The sequence below is a fragment of the Poecilia mexicana genome, unplaced genomic scaffold (genome assembly GCF_051168715.1).
Source record: "Poecilia mexicana isolate PSO_F unplaced genomic scaffold, ASM5116871v1 scaffold_14, whole genome shotgun sequence".
Classification (NCBI taxonomy): Eukaryota; Metazoa; Chordata; class Actinopteri; order Cyprinodontiformes; family Poeciliidae; genus Poecilia; species Poecilia mexicana.
Genome location: NW_028263383.1, coordinates 7,809,177 through 7,824,136, shown reverse-complemented (window position 1 = coordinate 7,824,136; position 14,960 = coordinate 7,809,177). Strand labels below are relative to the sequence as shown.

Genomic DNA, 14,960 nt, shown 5'->3' with positions numbered 1-14,960 from the left:
GTTGGAAATGACTTTCTGATCTCATTGGTTTCCCTTTCAAAAATTCAATCACTGCACCTACACGATTTATTCCTCGAAGTTCTAAAATAATAAAGAAAACTTTCAACTGGAGTGAAACAGGCTGCTGTCACATTTTCTGCAAATGCCAAAACAAAACTTTAATAAGGTCGTCCATGAACATAAGAAATAAGTCGGAGTGAAATCATGGCACTTAGTTATAAAAAGAGCAGCACATGAATGTTTCATATCCCAGAGCTTCACACAGTGCCACAGGAAGTGGCAGTCATGGTGCATGAAGTGAAAGAGAAGGTGATTGTGGCCATCATACATCAGGGTCATGATCATTAGCCACACCACAGGTTGGGCATGTCACTGCCCCAGGCGTACGGTCAGAGTAAAGAAAAAGGTGCTTTGCCATGCTGCAGACTCCAATAAGTTTAAAATACCAAGCTAGTCGAAAGTGTTGCATACATGAGATGACAAATTTACCAGTGATCACATTGTTTTTAAAGTTTTTCACTCCAGAGTTGAAATTTTGTTCAAACTTACTTCCATCCCATAACTGCACTGGAATATAAAGGAGAAAAATAAGTAGAGATGCAGAAATGTAATTTTTACATAAGTTAGTCAGACTGTTGCTCTTTATGTCGTACTTTTGGGCAACTGAATTCTCGATCAATCCATTTATCTATCGGAATCAAAAACAAAACCACAGCTTCAAACAAAAAAAAAAAGATTTCCATTGCCACGATGAACAAAATAACTGAAGTAGAAAACAATTTAACAGCTAGGAAAGAACAGCAGGGGGAAGTGAACAACAGGTCATGGCAAAGGGTTTATGGTAGGACATATTAAGCAGCAAGAAAACGTTTCGTCTTAAAATTTATGTTAGAAGCAGAAAAAAACAGCCAGCTTGCGGATTTCAGTGAGCTTACCAAGCTCTACTTATGTTTGCTAAATGACAGGCTTAGTACCTTTCCAAAGTTACAGTGGATGTGCAGCATTCTTCCTCTGCATCAGTAAGCATATGTTGAGTGTGATTCAACAAAGGAACAATAGCAAACCTGAGCGCCGATGCTTGTTTGGGTCATATGGATCGATTTTACAGATGACTTGTAGCTAAAAAGAGGAGTTAATACTGATTCTGAAAGAAATCTGTCAGAATACATGGAGCAGTCAGGGGTCTCACGCCGACCTCTGCCTCTTGAAAGAGCCAACAGTCTGATGCATCACATTTTCTTTCACATCACCAGACAGCCAGATGCCGTGGGCAATGTTGAGGTGGGAAACCTAAGTCCTGCCGTCTTTGACACAAACCACCAATCAAAGGACTGGAGCAAAACATCCACGCTCTTATGTAAAACACCAATCCTCAACAAGCGAGACCTCTTTCAGCAGCATAATGCACCACACCACCAAGGCAGAAATATCTCAGTAAGGGGTTGAGGGACACAAGAAGACTGATATTTGATGCATTGATTTCGACTGCAAATCTGTTACAAAACCATCCAATCAAGAATCTGAGGGATGTGCTAGTAAAATAAATCCAATCCATTCACAAGTCATACAAGTTTGGCTGGTGATATAGTGTTGTTTAACACCTCACCTACAACAAGCTGCTGTCTAACACCTCACTTGTAGAAGTACGGACATCAACAAGTCGGGATTGTTTTGTCAGAATGGTAAGCCTAATCAGTAAATTATAACGCGTTTTCAATCTTTGGAGGTCAAACCCTGCAAGTTGGGTTTCTTGTTAAATTGAGCAGTGAGCCACTTTCGCCAAAACATGTAGACGTGTTGAACATTTATTTAAAGATCACTTGAGAGAATTCTACGTTCTTCTATAAGCTAACATGCATTTCTTATTTTGCATTATACAATCATTCAGTTAATTTCTTCACGCAACACGGCATAGTATGAGCAGTAAATGTCTGGACAAAACCATGTGCAAAATGCTTTAGAGAGCACAGCTCCCACCAGCCTCGACAGTGTTTGCAGAAGTGACTGTTCTGACAGAAACCCTGTGAAAGGATTTCTCTGATGCTGCGTGCAACTGAAGCAGACAGCAGAATGACAAATGAAAGCAGTTAGAAAATGCAATTAGTTTTCTAGAAACTAATTGATGTCAGTTACAGTAACTTTGTCAAACACTATTAAATGGTGTTTTACATCCCTCAGCAACCCAATTACATTCAGGTATTTAATCCGTCGATGCGGTTTTTGTTATTTGGGTCGACAGTTTTTGCCCAACTTTGTTTGTTGATGGTGTTTCATCCTTGGGCAAGACACCATTCCTGCTGGGGGGGGTTAAAGGTCACCACCATCAGTGTGTGAATGATGATTTGAAGTCATTCAGAGGAGCGTTGGCATCTGCTAGACTAGTTAAAGCGCTATACAAATACAAACCATTTACAATAAAATACAGATACTCTAAGTGATAAAGACAAAAACTGGGCATTTTCAAGTTATTTTAATCACAGTTTAGCATCATTTAGAGACAAAAACACCTTTGAAAACAACACAAAGAAAACATATTTTTACAACACTGAACATGGATCTAAAAGAAACTCTCATGCACTGGTGCTATGTTTATTTTACAAAATTAAGAGTAGGATTTTCCTTTTTATCTCTTAGTCAGCACTGAATATCAACATGCTTTAAATCAAAAGACTACTACTAAAATGTACAGATACACAAATCACTTGTTAACAGGAAAAATTTGAAATTGCACAAATTAAAGTTAAATTTCTTTAAAACAAAAAGCCTTGTGAATGTAAAAAAAAATCCCTTTAATGAACTTTTCTGTCAGTGTTTTAAGATATAAACCTGCTAAAGAGCTCACTGGTTGCTCCTGTATCAGATATAAAATCTGGAGGTTCGAAAAAGTCTCACCAGTCCTGGTCTGGTCAAAAACCAAGCAGACATATGCGTAATTATCAGGCAGCCAGATGTGAATGTGGCTCAGTGAGCCAATTTCCGAATGTTACTGAGAAGTCGTCTGCTGTACACTCTGTGGTCGACAGGAAGTACTTCCATTACGGTCACTTTCACCCGACTCTCGTCCTGAGGACAAAAGCAAAGACTCAAATTAGACCAGCTTTAACATATGTTCACTTAATGAGTTAAGGTAGAAAATCAATCAACAGCATGTTTAGTAACATTTAACAAATTTGACTGCTAACCTCAAAGCACATACAAACCATCCATCACAGCAGATTGACTATGTAGCCGTAGTTCACTGCTCTTTGCAACATAAGCCATTTTGCTGTTAGCTCATGTAGACGCATCATTATTAAGTATTTAACATGTTAGTTTTGATTTGTATTGCGTAGTTTCTCTGTGTCTGAGTAATGTTCCAAAAACCTTGCTAATGAGAGGGAAATATGAGAAGCTCACAATAAATAAACGATGAAGCAAAGACAGCTTGGACCACCCTTTGTTCATCATCAAAGCTCGCACTTTGGCAGCAACTACATACAAGCCAGCTAATAAGAATAATTAGCTAATATGGCAAACATCCCTCAATAAGCTGAATGTTTTAATCAAAACTCTGGGAGGACACTAGAATTTGCACATTCTATCTGTTCTGACTTTAGAAGGAAACAAGCCTGTAATTAGCAATCACAGCTTGTTTTAGAAAAAAAAAATCAACAAATGCAGGAGTCTGTCTGGCCTTTCAGTCCAAGAAACTTTCTGCAGGTAGAGCTGTAATGTTAACACTTAGTGAAACTTATTTTTCAGACAATTTTCTCCTTTTGTTTTGTCGCGCAGCAGACATGAATCATTTACCTCACCATCTGTTAGAAAGGATTCAAGTGGAAACTGCACTTGCTTAAAACAGTGAATGTTGACGCTCCATCAGCCACAGCTGATGGCTTATGGAGCCACTTCAAAAATAAGTCAAATAAAATGGCAATTTTTAACAAACATTCCATGTTCATTTTTGCAATTTAAGCATTTAGTTTTATATTTATGTTGGCTACAACAAAAACAAATTTTAGTGCATATGCAAATGAAAAAAAGCCCTTCCAACTAAAGTTCAGAGAAGTTATTTGGCAGAAATGGATTTTCTTTGATTAGTCAGCTACTGATATTTTTCACAGTTTGGTGACTCAATGCCTCGTGTTTTTTATGTAATGTGTTGACTTATTTTCTTGTTGTAGGTAGACATCAGCTCTTCACCAAAAACACTGTCTGCCCCACTTTAATCTGTCTTTACATTTTATGCTTCCAGCTCTGGAGCTGAAAACACAACCGGGTGCTCCTACGCCTTGTGCCACATTGTCCTGACATTATGGAAATGTTTGACTACAGACTAAATTTGCTCTGCTTGCAAAAGAATTACTTTTAAAAAGTAAATGAATATTAGTAAGCCTCTTGCGCAGCCCACATAGAGGAGACGGCTGAAAATAATTGGCTTAGCCGTCTGTTTTCTGGACAAAGCCATCAAAACGGCTATTGTTTAATGATGTGTATGCTCCTTTGTTTTTCTTTTCCCTTAAAGATTATTCCGGTTCTGTGTGTGTATAGCTGTGTTTCTTCCTTGGACAAAGCCATAGATAATGTTATTGCTGCTATTAGCAATGTGTAGTCTATTCTTTTCTTTCAAATAGAAAGTACGCCTGGCTCAGTGTTACATAATTGGCTGGAGCTCCATCATGTACAGAGCTTCTGCTGTCGTTAGCTGTGTGTAGTCCAGGTCCATTTTCATACAAGTTACTACCGACACACTTACTTAGCTGCCCAATCAAACCCCATTTTGTTGTGGAAGACGAATGCTTTATTGAGCCTGGTTCTGGAGGAGCTTTCAGAATCCATTGCCAGATCTAAGAAAACGGCTGTTGACTAGTGGTGCAATATTAAAAAGATAAAAAATAAATGCATACAAAAATATCTCAACACTTTCTCGTTATTTGCATATTGCAAACATGGATTTAATAAAAGACAAAGCAGATGCAACTCTTCAAATAACTTGGAAGGTGAAAAACAGATTGTAAGTATTTTCTGCTGTAATGCCTCATTGATAACCCTATAGATCTAAAATGAGTTCCTACAGAGTCTCACAAAGAGACGTTTGATTTTTTCCTCAACTGGAATAAAATGAAGATAATTTGAAAGTGACCCGACTTTGGTCTAAGGTGGCATTCAGCTTGTGAACTGTGAACACCTCAGTCATGACTACAATTTGTTGGGGGAATAGAGCGTGAAAGTGACATTTTCCATCTCTAACAGCGCAAAAGCAGGATGTCCGGTCTGCACGTTTCCTCCACTATAAATTAGACTAAATGAGAGAGAAACATGTTCCAATTTGACTTTCTTTAGGCATGTTTTAAGATGGAGGCTACAGACAGGGGATGCAGGGATAAAATGAAAAGACCAACATGCCATTCATCCACAAGGATTATTCTAAAATCACAAAATCAGAGATTTAATATGATTTTTTCCATTTGACTGATCATTTCCATTATTTTCTGAGCTGAAACAGCTCACTCTCCAATTATAAGACTTTCCTGTGAAGACATAATGACTGAAGTCTTTTCTGTTATGATCACAGTTACTATCACAGGGATTACACATAAAACAATTTCAAAGCCTTAAAAATATTCCATCAGCAGTTCAGCAACCAAATTGGGTATTAAAGCTGTTTAATATCTGTGATTTCACACTCCTGTCATTACTTTCAATTGTGTCCATCTAAAGAAACAAAAGTAAAATTAAAAATGGGTCATTTTTACTTGGCAAAAGGTGACATCTAGCAAAACTGATGTGATCAACATAATATGCTCTAATATTCCACTCGTGTAGAAAAAACATATAATATTGTGGCAGCTGAACGTTTTCTCTAACTGTATTTCACAGGTTGGTGTGAAGCCGGCATTCTCCCTGAAGAAATAAGGTCTGGACGCTGTCTGGCACGCGGATATAATGTGAAAGAAAACACACACTATGGCTCACACAAACGCAACACACCACTAACCAATTTATTCAGACATATGCTACAACCTCATGGAGAATTAATAAGTTTCAGTACTGTGTTAAACAATGTAATTACACAGCAGAAGGTTCCTGCAGAAAAACTGCCACAACCAAGCAGTTAATACTCCCTGCAGATAATACTTTGTCTCAGTATGTTCTGAGCAAAAGAATGGCTCCCACTGACCTTACTGAATCTTAAGTTTTATTAGCAGCATCATTAATTTGCAGCCTCGGTATTTAGAAACACTGGTCTCATCCGGAATATTACTGGAGCCCTGAGTTGTCCTCAAATGACACCACAGGGCTTACGTTTGTGGTTCTGTGCGACTCTTATTTCTCTTTTGAAAACATAAAAACCTTTGCGTCTATCCAAATTAAGAAATGTGTCAACGACAGACAGCCTGCTGTGTCTTTGTTGATTTGTTTGTCCAGTGCGTCACGAGTGCTCACCGTCAGCTACATGGTCAAGAATGAGACACTTAGAAATATTTTTTGGAAATATCACATTGATTATGTAAAATACCTTCGATTTCACTAACCATTTTTATCATTCTGTGAAACAGCAAGAAGAATTTAATTTGTTGTTGACAAGCTAAACTAAGAGTCTGGTTTTGCAGATGATGTAAGGCGACAATATTAGTCGTGCTTAGCTCTCAATGGTCTGTTTGTTATCATAAAGAAAGGGACATTTGTCCCCTTTGACATATATTCAGATACACAATACACAAACAGCTATACAGCCCGCATGTTTGAAACCTTGCAGCAAATAATAAGAGTACATCTATATCTTCTTAATGTCTTCATATTGAAAGAGACATGGATTCAAGTCCAAATACAGGCATCATTATGTTGCCATATGTATTGACAACCCTGGTAGACACATTTATAAAGTCATAAAATAATATTTAATTATACCAACATACTTTTCACATTAAAAAGTTAAGAGAAATTAAGCTTTTAGTTCATTATGTGTGAAAAATAATACCAAAGGGAGGAAATTCATTTCTACATTATCACTGGTGTCCCAATTAGAGGCACACCAAACAAGTCAAATGGAGTAAACAGACCTGACACATTTTCAAATTAGTGGAGGGACATGATTAAAAGTTTAATCGAGTTAATTGCAGAGTCTGTAATTAATTGAAAACCATATATACCAACATTTTTTTTTTTAATTCAAAAACCAATTTTGTTGCTCAACAAAAAATAAATTGTTTTTTATCTGTTATTTAGGTTAGATTGCTACAAAATGATGTTACCTATTCGAATTTCAAGTGTTTCAAAAACTTCTTTGACAAAAACAAATCTTTATAAAAGATTGTTAACACTGACATTAGCGATTGGACATCTGGGATTGCTACATGTCTTGCATTGACATTGCATATCAGGTAGTAGTGATGATACAACAGAAATGTTTTTTAAAGCCAAAATTAACCCCCAGGGCGCCAAGATAAGCTGTTCTGTCCTTTATTGGAGTGTTTGTGGATGCTGTTTGTGCGTCAGACTTAGGCTCAAACCAGAAACACGTGAATACAAACGTTTCTTCTCAGGACTTTTGCATGACAGTAAACAATAATTGCATTAAAATTTTAACACATTAAAGTCTATACAATTGAAAAAATTAAATCAATGCGTGAAAGTCATGGCATTTCTCTTGTGACGATTATCAGACAGAACATTTATACTAGTAGTCCATGACATTTTCTCTGTATTATAAATATGAAATAACGCACACTAACTTGTCTCAGAAATGCATTGTGTCAAACAGGAAAACATGAAAAAACTAGAAAAGAAAGAAAACAGCTACTCATGAACTCAATCATAACTGCATTTAGTAGTAGTCATGTGTTTAAACATCGATAAGGTGATGTTAAGACTGGAGGAGGAGCTAGGCTTATCTTAGCGTCACACAGTGAAGAGGGAGGCAAACAGCCACAGCGCTCACTACTGCAGCAAATCTTTCAGTGTAAGATTATGCAACTGCTCCAAAGGAATAAGAAATTCATTTAAGGCTTTTTACACATCTTTACCAGTGGTGTAAATATTTTTTGAGTCCATTAAACTGGCCTAATGTGGGAAAATCAAGTGTGCTATATTTAGAAACAAGTCAATCATATGAAGGAGAAAATTACAGACACCAGATTGAACTCCTTCTTTATTAATACAAATATAACATCTATATAATGTATACACCTCAAGGTCCATTCACACCTTCTTTCCATTTCTGTTTTTATTATGTTGGCTCTCTGTGACTCCTTTAATTGGCCCCTGAGGATACATAAAGTTTTCTGAATTGAATTAAATCTAAACATTTTACTGATTAAACATTCTTAGATACTAAACCTCTTCCACACGCTCCATAATTATTTAGATGGATTGTCTATTGCTACATGAACTAATGAGCTAAACATTACAGCCAACAACTGAAGTGAAGCTTTTACTAGCTGTTCTTATAAAAAGAGACAAATGAGAAAGGTTATTGCACTGAATTAATTTGTAACAAACTTATGAGACAGAAAGACTGAATATCCATATAACGGGCACTCACAGGGAGAGGAGAAACAAGTCTGTTGGGGATAATAAAATGTATAATTTCCAGTAATAAAAACATTGGTGATGATACTGTAGCATCAAATTCACAAAACTCATTTATAGACATCGCAAATAAAGGTAGGTGTTACTTTAATGTATTTAATCAACACAGGTTTTACTTATCTTTGGAGCAGACACCCAGCAGCAGCTGCTTTATCATGTTTGCTAGTTTGAAACTTCAAAATTACTTATTGATAGACAATCCTGAGGGGGGCTGTGATCGTTTTAATTGGTATCTCAGAACATAAATGCTATAAAATATTTTAACTTCACCATATTAAATCATTAAAAAAAACCATTACAGCATTACTCCCTTAGCCTCCAGCTGAGGTCTTTGCTTCAATTAAATCATTCAATTAACATTTTCACTAAGGTTTGCCTGTTTTATGAACAGATTTAAAAAGTAACCCTTCGAAAACACTGATATAATAACATGACTGGGTTTACAGGCTATGTGAGATAAAATACTCATGTCAATATTTAAAAATTAACAGATAATGTGACCTGCAGAAGATCCTAAACTGGGAGTTGACTAATGGTCTCTTTCTGAGTTACATTTCTATCCACTTGTTTTGTTTGGTTCCTTCAGTGGAAGAGAAAATACCCTAGAAAATTACCCTGCCTCCTACAGCTAAACCCACCTGAAAAGTTTCTGCTTCTGGATGGACAAACGAAAAAAAAAAGAAAACACTTTTCATTACATGCACAGTGTGTTGCAACACACTGTAAATAACAGTGCAGCATACCCTCAAAGTAACAATTTTAACCCAGCCAGCCTACGTTGTGCATTAAAAGTTTTCGTGATGAAAACAAAAAAAGAAAAAGGTTAATGCTGACTCACTCTGATATACGCACTGTTCACCTGAGGTGAGCTGAGAAAGGTGGCTGACTGACCACTGACACAATGAACAGTGGCAACACAGCTACTGGCTCTACTAAATACTTTATGACAGAAAATATTCATAATTTGAATTGTTTTTTGTTGTAGTCATGGATAAAATCTGCCAGCTAAAATGCTGGTTTATTAGTATTTGTTTTATGTATCTGTTCTGAACACTTATATCCACTTTGTGTAACAATTTTATACTTCAGACAGTTAGAGAAAGGTTTAAAATTTAAACTAATAATCTGAAGGCGTATTGTTTTTTTTTCTCTTTGTCTTGGGCGTGGGAGGTTGGTGCTTTAGACACAAATCTCTCCCACTGAGAATATTTTATTTTTGTAGCAATTTGGTCTTTAGAGGCTGCACTGGCATTTTTTCAGTCACTGGCAGGCATTCCTTCTTATTTTATGAAGTAAAGGATTGGATTAAAATTGCACAGGATTGCTTGAAGGGTTTCATAAGGTCAAGACACAAATCCTTCAGAGATAAATCTGAACCTCAACTGCTTCTCCCAGTACATGCCCTTAGTGGCAATTTGGCCTTTGAATAATTAGGCTAATCAGCCTTAGACAGACAATAGCTAAATGCTAATTTGTGCCTAATTAAGAGAAATGAATCCACAGCTGTATTTGTTTTCTGCAATCCAAAGTGCACTGGCTAGAAAACAACCCCCCTGTCGCTCTGTAACTAATTGAGATGATTCTGAGTTTATGCTGTGTGACTGACAGTGCTTTGTGATTACATCGTGTTTGTGCATCTTGTTTGGTGGTTTCACAAGCTTAAGACTGCAGTTCAGTAAAAAACAAAAGATAATGACTTCTGTTTTACAAACGCGTAGTAGACATGCAACTCCTTTTGTAGTTTTATGGCAAACAATAACACCACAGATGCAACAGTTGCAGTTTTTAGGCTACTTAAAAATTAGGCCTTACAGTTTACCATGAAATGAAATGAAATGAAATGAAATGAAATTTTATTCGAACATGATACAAATATAAAAATAAAATAGTGCACAGTAACAAGAAGTGCATAAGAAAGAAGAGAAAATACAGATTTTTTTGTTTCAGTTAACATATCATGCTCAAAATGGGGTAGGAAGAAGTGAGAACTTATAAACTCCTACCCCCTAAACACTTGAAACTTTAGAGTCCTACTGTCATTAAAAAAATCAAAATCAAAGTGGCAGTCAGAAGTAACAGTTACTAATATTTACCTATACATTTTCCCATTTTATGCTGGTTTGTCTTTCTAAACCCTTACACCAAGTTATCTGCAATACACACCTTATTGCTTTCTGTCACCCATATGTGTATCTATTGAAAATTACCTCTTTGTACTTTCTTTTGAATTGTGTTAAACTATTGCTTTGTTTTAAATCTTCATGTAACTTGTTCCATAACTTTACACCTTTAATTGAAATACAGAAGCTTTTTCTTGTTGTTCTAAAATTGCGGATCTTGAAGTTTGAGTGACCCCTTAAGTTATACCCCCCTTCTCTTTCAGAAAACGTGCTCTGTATGTGCTCAGGTAACAACTTTTTAGATACTTTGAACATAAACTGAGCCATTTTAAATTCTACAAGCTCGTCAAATTTGAGAATTCTGGATTTTATGAAGAGTGGGTTTGTATGCTCATAATAACCGACATTATGGATGATTCTAATGGCTCGTTTCTGTAGGACGGTTACCGGATGTAAAGAGCTCTTGTAATTAACTCCCCACACTTCACAGCAATATGATAGATATGGTAAAATCAGAGAGTTATATAGAATATGAAGTGATTTAGCATTCAATACATGTCTAGCTCTAGCCAATATGGATATACTTCTACTGAGTTTACTCTGTAAATGTTTAATATGAGGTTTCCAACTGATTTTGTCATCTATTATTAAACCGAGGAACTTATTAGCAAAAACCCTTTGTAGAGTTACGTCCTCTATTTGAACTTGGATTTCAGTATTTTTATAACAGTTCCCAAAGACCATGATTTTCGTCTTGTCCAAATTTAGGGATAATTTGTTATGGTCAAACCATATCTTTAACTTACTAATCTCTGAAGTGACTGTTGAGAGAAGATGCTCTAAATTGTCGCCAGAGGCTAGAATATTTGTGTCATCAGCGAATAAGATAAATTTTAATACATTGGACACTTTACTGATATCATTTATATAAAGATTAAATAAAATTGGTCCCAATACTGATCCTTGTGGTACTCCACAGACAGTCTCCTGCCAATCAGATTCCACATCTCCCAATTTCACAAATTGTTTCCGGCTCTTTAAATAACTCCTCATCCAGTCAGAAACTACTCCCCTAATTCCATAGCGTTCTAATTTTTTAAGTAAGATTTCATGATTTATTGTATCAAAAGCTTTCTTTAGATCTATAAATATCCCTACTGCCAGTTTCTTACTATCTGTTGCGTTGGTTATTTCTTCTATTAAGTCAGTTACAGCCAGCGATGTTGACCGGTTTGCTCTGAATCCATATTGACTGCTAATAAGTAGCGAATGTTTTTCTATGAATTGTTCCAGTCTTTTCTTAAAGAGTTTTTCCAGGATTTTAGAAAATTGTGGGAGAAGAGAGACAGGCCTGTAGTTAGTGAAGAGGTGTTTGTTGCCAGTTTTATACATTGGTTTGACCTTAGCTATTTTCATTTTGTTGGGAAATGATCCTGTTTGAAATGATAAATTGCAAATATAAGTTAGTGGTTTAGAGATTCCTTTAATTACTATTTTAATAGTTTTCATGTCCAGATCATCACAGTCAGTGGAAGTCTTATTTTTACAGTTATTCACAATGTTTATGATTTCTTCTTCTAGTACAGGGTTGAGATATAAGGAGCTGGGATTATTCTCAATTAGATATTGCTGAGTTGCAGTTTTTGTAGTCGGTATTTTTTCTGCTAATTGAGGTCCATCATTAAGAGATGTATTTAATTCTGTAATTTCTTATTTTTTCGCTCAACACAATGAGTTACACAGCTTTCTTTATTGGCTATAAGAAATCCACCTAAAAACTTCCGCACAGAAGAGCTCTTATTGCTAGAGTTAAGTAGCTGCTACATTTATAGAAAAAAATCAATGTCAGCCATTCATGGATAAAGCAGTCAAGCAGAAAATTGGCCAATTCTGTTCACCTGTGAAACAGCTAGTCTATCCATTAGTCCTGGGGAATGCTTAACACAATATCAAAGATTATATGTTTGACTTTGTTTTATAAAACAGCCTCATTTGGGATCGCTATGGTATCGACACTAGGTCAGTTTTAGCAAGCCGACCAACTAATCCACAAAAAATAAAAACTTCACTTGAAAAAAACAACAAAAAGGTGGTGGAGTCAGGCGAACAGAGCAGCTTGGAAACATTTCTAGATCTGTACTGTAGGTGTTGTTTTATTTTAATATCAACAGCATTTTGGTTACTTAAAAACAAAAACAGCTTACTCAGCATTGCACCATAGAATCCCAATGAAAAGTTTGCTTATTAGTTCAATCCACATGTTTCGATACTTTACTTCTAATATCAATGATAATAGCCCAAAATTGTGTTTTTCTGAAAATGTTAAAGTTATAAAAGTCTAAAAAAGGGATCATCAATGCAGGAGTGTCATAGTGACAATACAGAATGTCATATAGCTTACACAATCACAGCGAGGACTGCTGAGTCGACAGCTGACCAGATAACAGTCACGGACAGCCTCCCACAAGGAGAGGAGGGAGAAGAAGCTCTTTGTTCATTGAGTTTATATACAAGCAGCTTACAAGGAAGAAAATTTGTTATGGAAAAAGAACTAGTCCGTTGTAAAATTTGCATTTCATTGAAATTTTGATTAAATTTGTAATGAAATTTTATTCAAAATTGAATTCCAGGGTTCTTTGGGTCCAACTTTAGGTTTGTACAATCAATAATTGATCAATAATTGTTCCTATCTGTTGCCGTTAGTGGACAGTGCTTTATCAAATCCAATACATCAATCTTTATCCAATAAAGCTATGACTTCCAACTTCTGAATTGAATGACTAAAACAAATGTACTTTTCAACAATTTTCTATTTTTTTGAGGTGCACTTTTCTCAAAATTATGATGAACGAGACATGAGCTGCTAATCATACAAAGCAGTATTTTGTAGTCTTATGTCTTGGAAACAAGTGAATTCCTTTGCACCATATACTTATATACTTTTTCTGTTTATTGGTACTTACATTATACGTCTCCAGCTTGACTCGGTTCTTAAAGATGTGGGTAGAGAAGTTGGCTTTCTGGAAGACTTCATCAAACCCTTCCTCGTCCTTGGAAATACACACACACAGACAAATGTTCAGGGGTAAACAAAAAGTTTGGTGGAAACTCTAAAAGGAAGCAGTCCGTTATAGTTAGATCTCCTGGGCGAAATTGTTAAGAAGAACTGTCTGTGGCAGTTTCTCCTTTTGTGTGTGTGTGTGTGTCAGAGTCTCACTGTTTCTCTGAGCTGTCCCAGCTCTTCTGCCTTGCGACCCAGCAGGACCTCAGCTGTCTCCTGGAAGCATGTCACCCACTGGTTATCCCCGAAGTCTGCCAAGTTAGCCTGAGAGTCAAGACAGCGAGAGATGATGGGTAGGGCAAAACATTACTTCTGTTTGTCTGACTGTGTATTTGTGTCATCACTGAGAATAATCACTGCATGTTTGACAAGCATTAATGTTGTTTGTCCCATATGTGCATCATACTCACTGAAAGTAGGAGTCTATATTTGAAGTTGGGGAACTCTCTGTTACACTTCTCGCAGCGATAAAAACCATTCTGTTGATCTATGACCTTCTTGTTGCAGTCTGAAGACGGACATGCTTGATACAAACAATTTTCTTTACGCATGTAAACTATAGTTGCCACGCAGCTAAAATAGTCTGCCTGAAAGACAAAAACGACAGAAAAAGAGGCTAAATCTAAATATTGAAAAGAGTCTGAGCAGTAAAAACAGACAGTAGTTTGGTTGCAGATGTATAGAAGAATAATTTTCCAGACCAAACAGGTCTTCGGGTTTAAGTTACTCTGCATCAATAACAACCCAACATAAAGAAGCAGCGAAAACCTGGCAAATGTTTATTTACTGTAACACCTCAAGCATATTTGATTATATTTTAAAGGTTTTACCCAAATACCGTAAAAAGATGATTGTTTATCATCAGTCAAATATAGCCTGGACAAATTGTAAGAACTTTAAATGCCAAATTTATAAATAAAAAAAAAAAGACCCTCAACAGCAGGAATTACATCTACAATTTAACTTACCAGAGAATAAATGCTATCCTTTGTTTGGTACCAAAAAAGTGCTTAAATCACAAAAAGCAAGACTAGAGAAAAGAAACCCTGGTAATTAGTAAGAAAGTCAGAGTGTTGGAGCATTTATTTTCCCTATTTATGTCTTGCTGGCTGCCGACAGTGCTGGCAGATGTTAAAACATGGAACTATCTGTAGTAGTCCATGTGACTGGCTTATAATTAAGTTGTTTCATTAAAATTTCAGAGCACA

At 36.2% G+C, this 14,960-nt stretch overlaps 1 protein-coding gene across 1 annotated transcript in view; it reads right to left on the bottom strand.

The window, feature by feature from the left end:
• Window positions 1-2,451: 2,451 nt before the first annotated feature.
• LOC106906886 (replication protein A 70 kDa DNA-binding subunit-like) overlaps window positions 2,452-14,960 on the bottom strand; it is a 43,392-nt gene continuing 30,883 nt past the window's right edge. The window contains exons 14-17 of the mRNA XM_088012719.1: window positions 14,163-14,339; window positions 13,909-14,016; window positions 13,655-13,741; window positions 2,452-3,063 (exon numbers count right to left, since the gene is read on the bottom strand). Coding sequence (XP_087868845.1) covers window positions 2,962-3,063; window positions 13,655-13,741; window positions 13,909-14,016; window positions 14,163-14,339 — 474 coding nt within the window. The 3' untranslated portion in view covers window positions 2,452-2,961. The remainder of the gene's footprint in view (window positions 3,064-13,654; window positions 13,742-13,908; window positions 14,017-14,162; window positions 14,340-14,960) is intronic.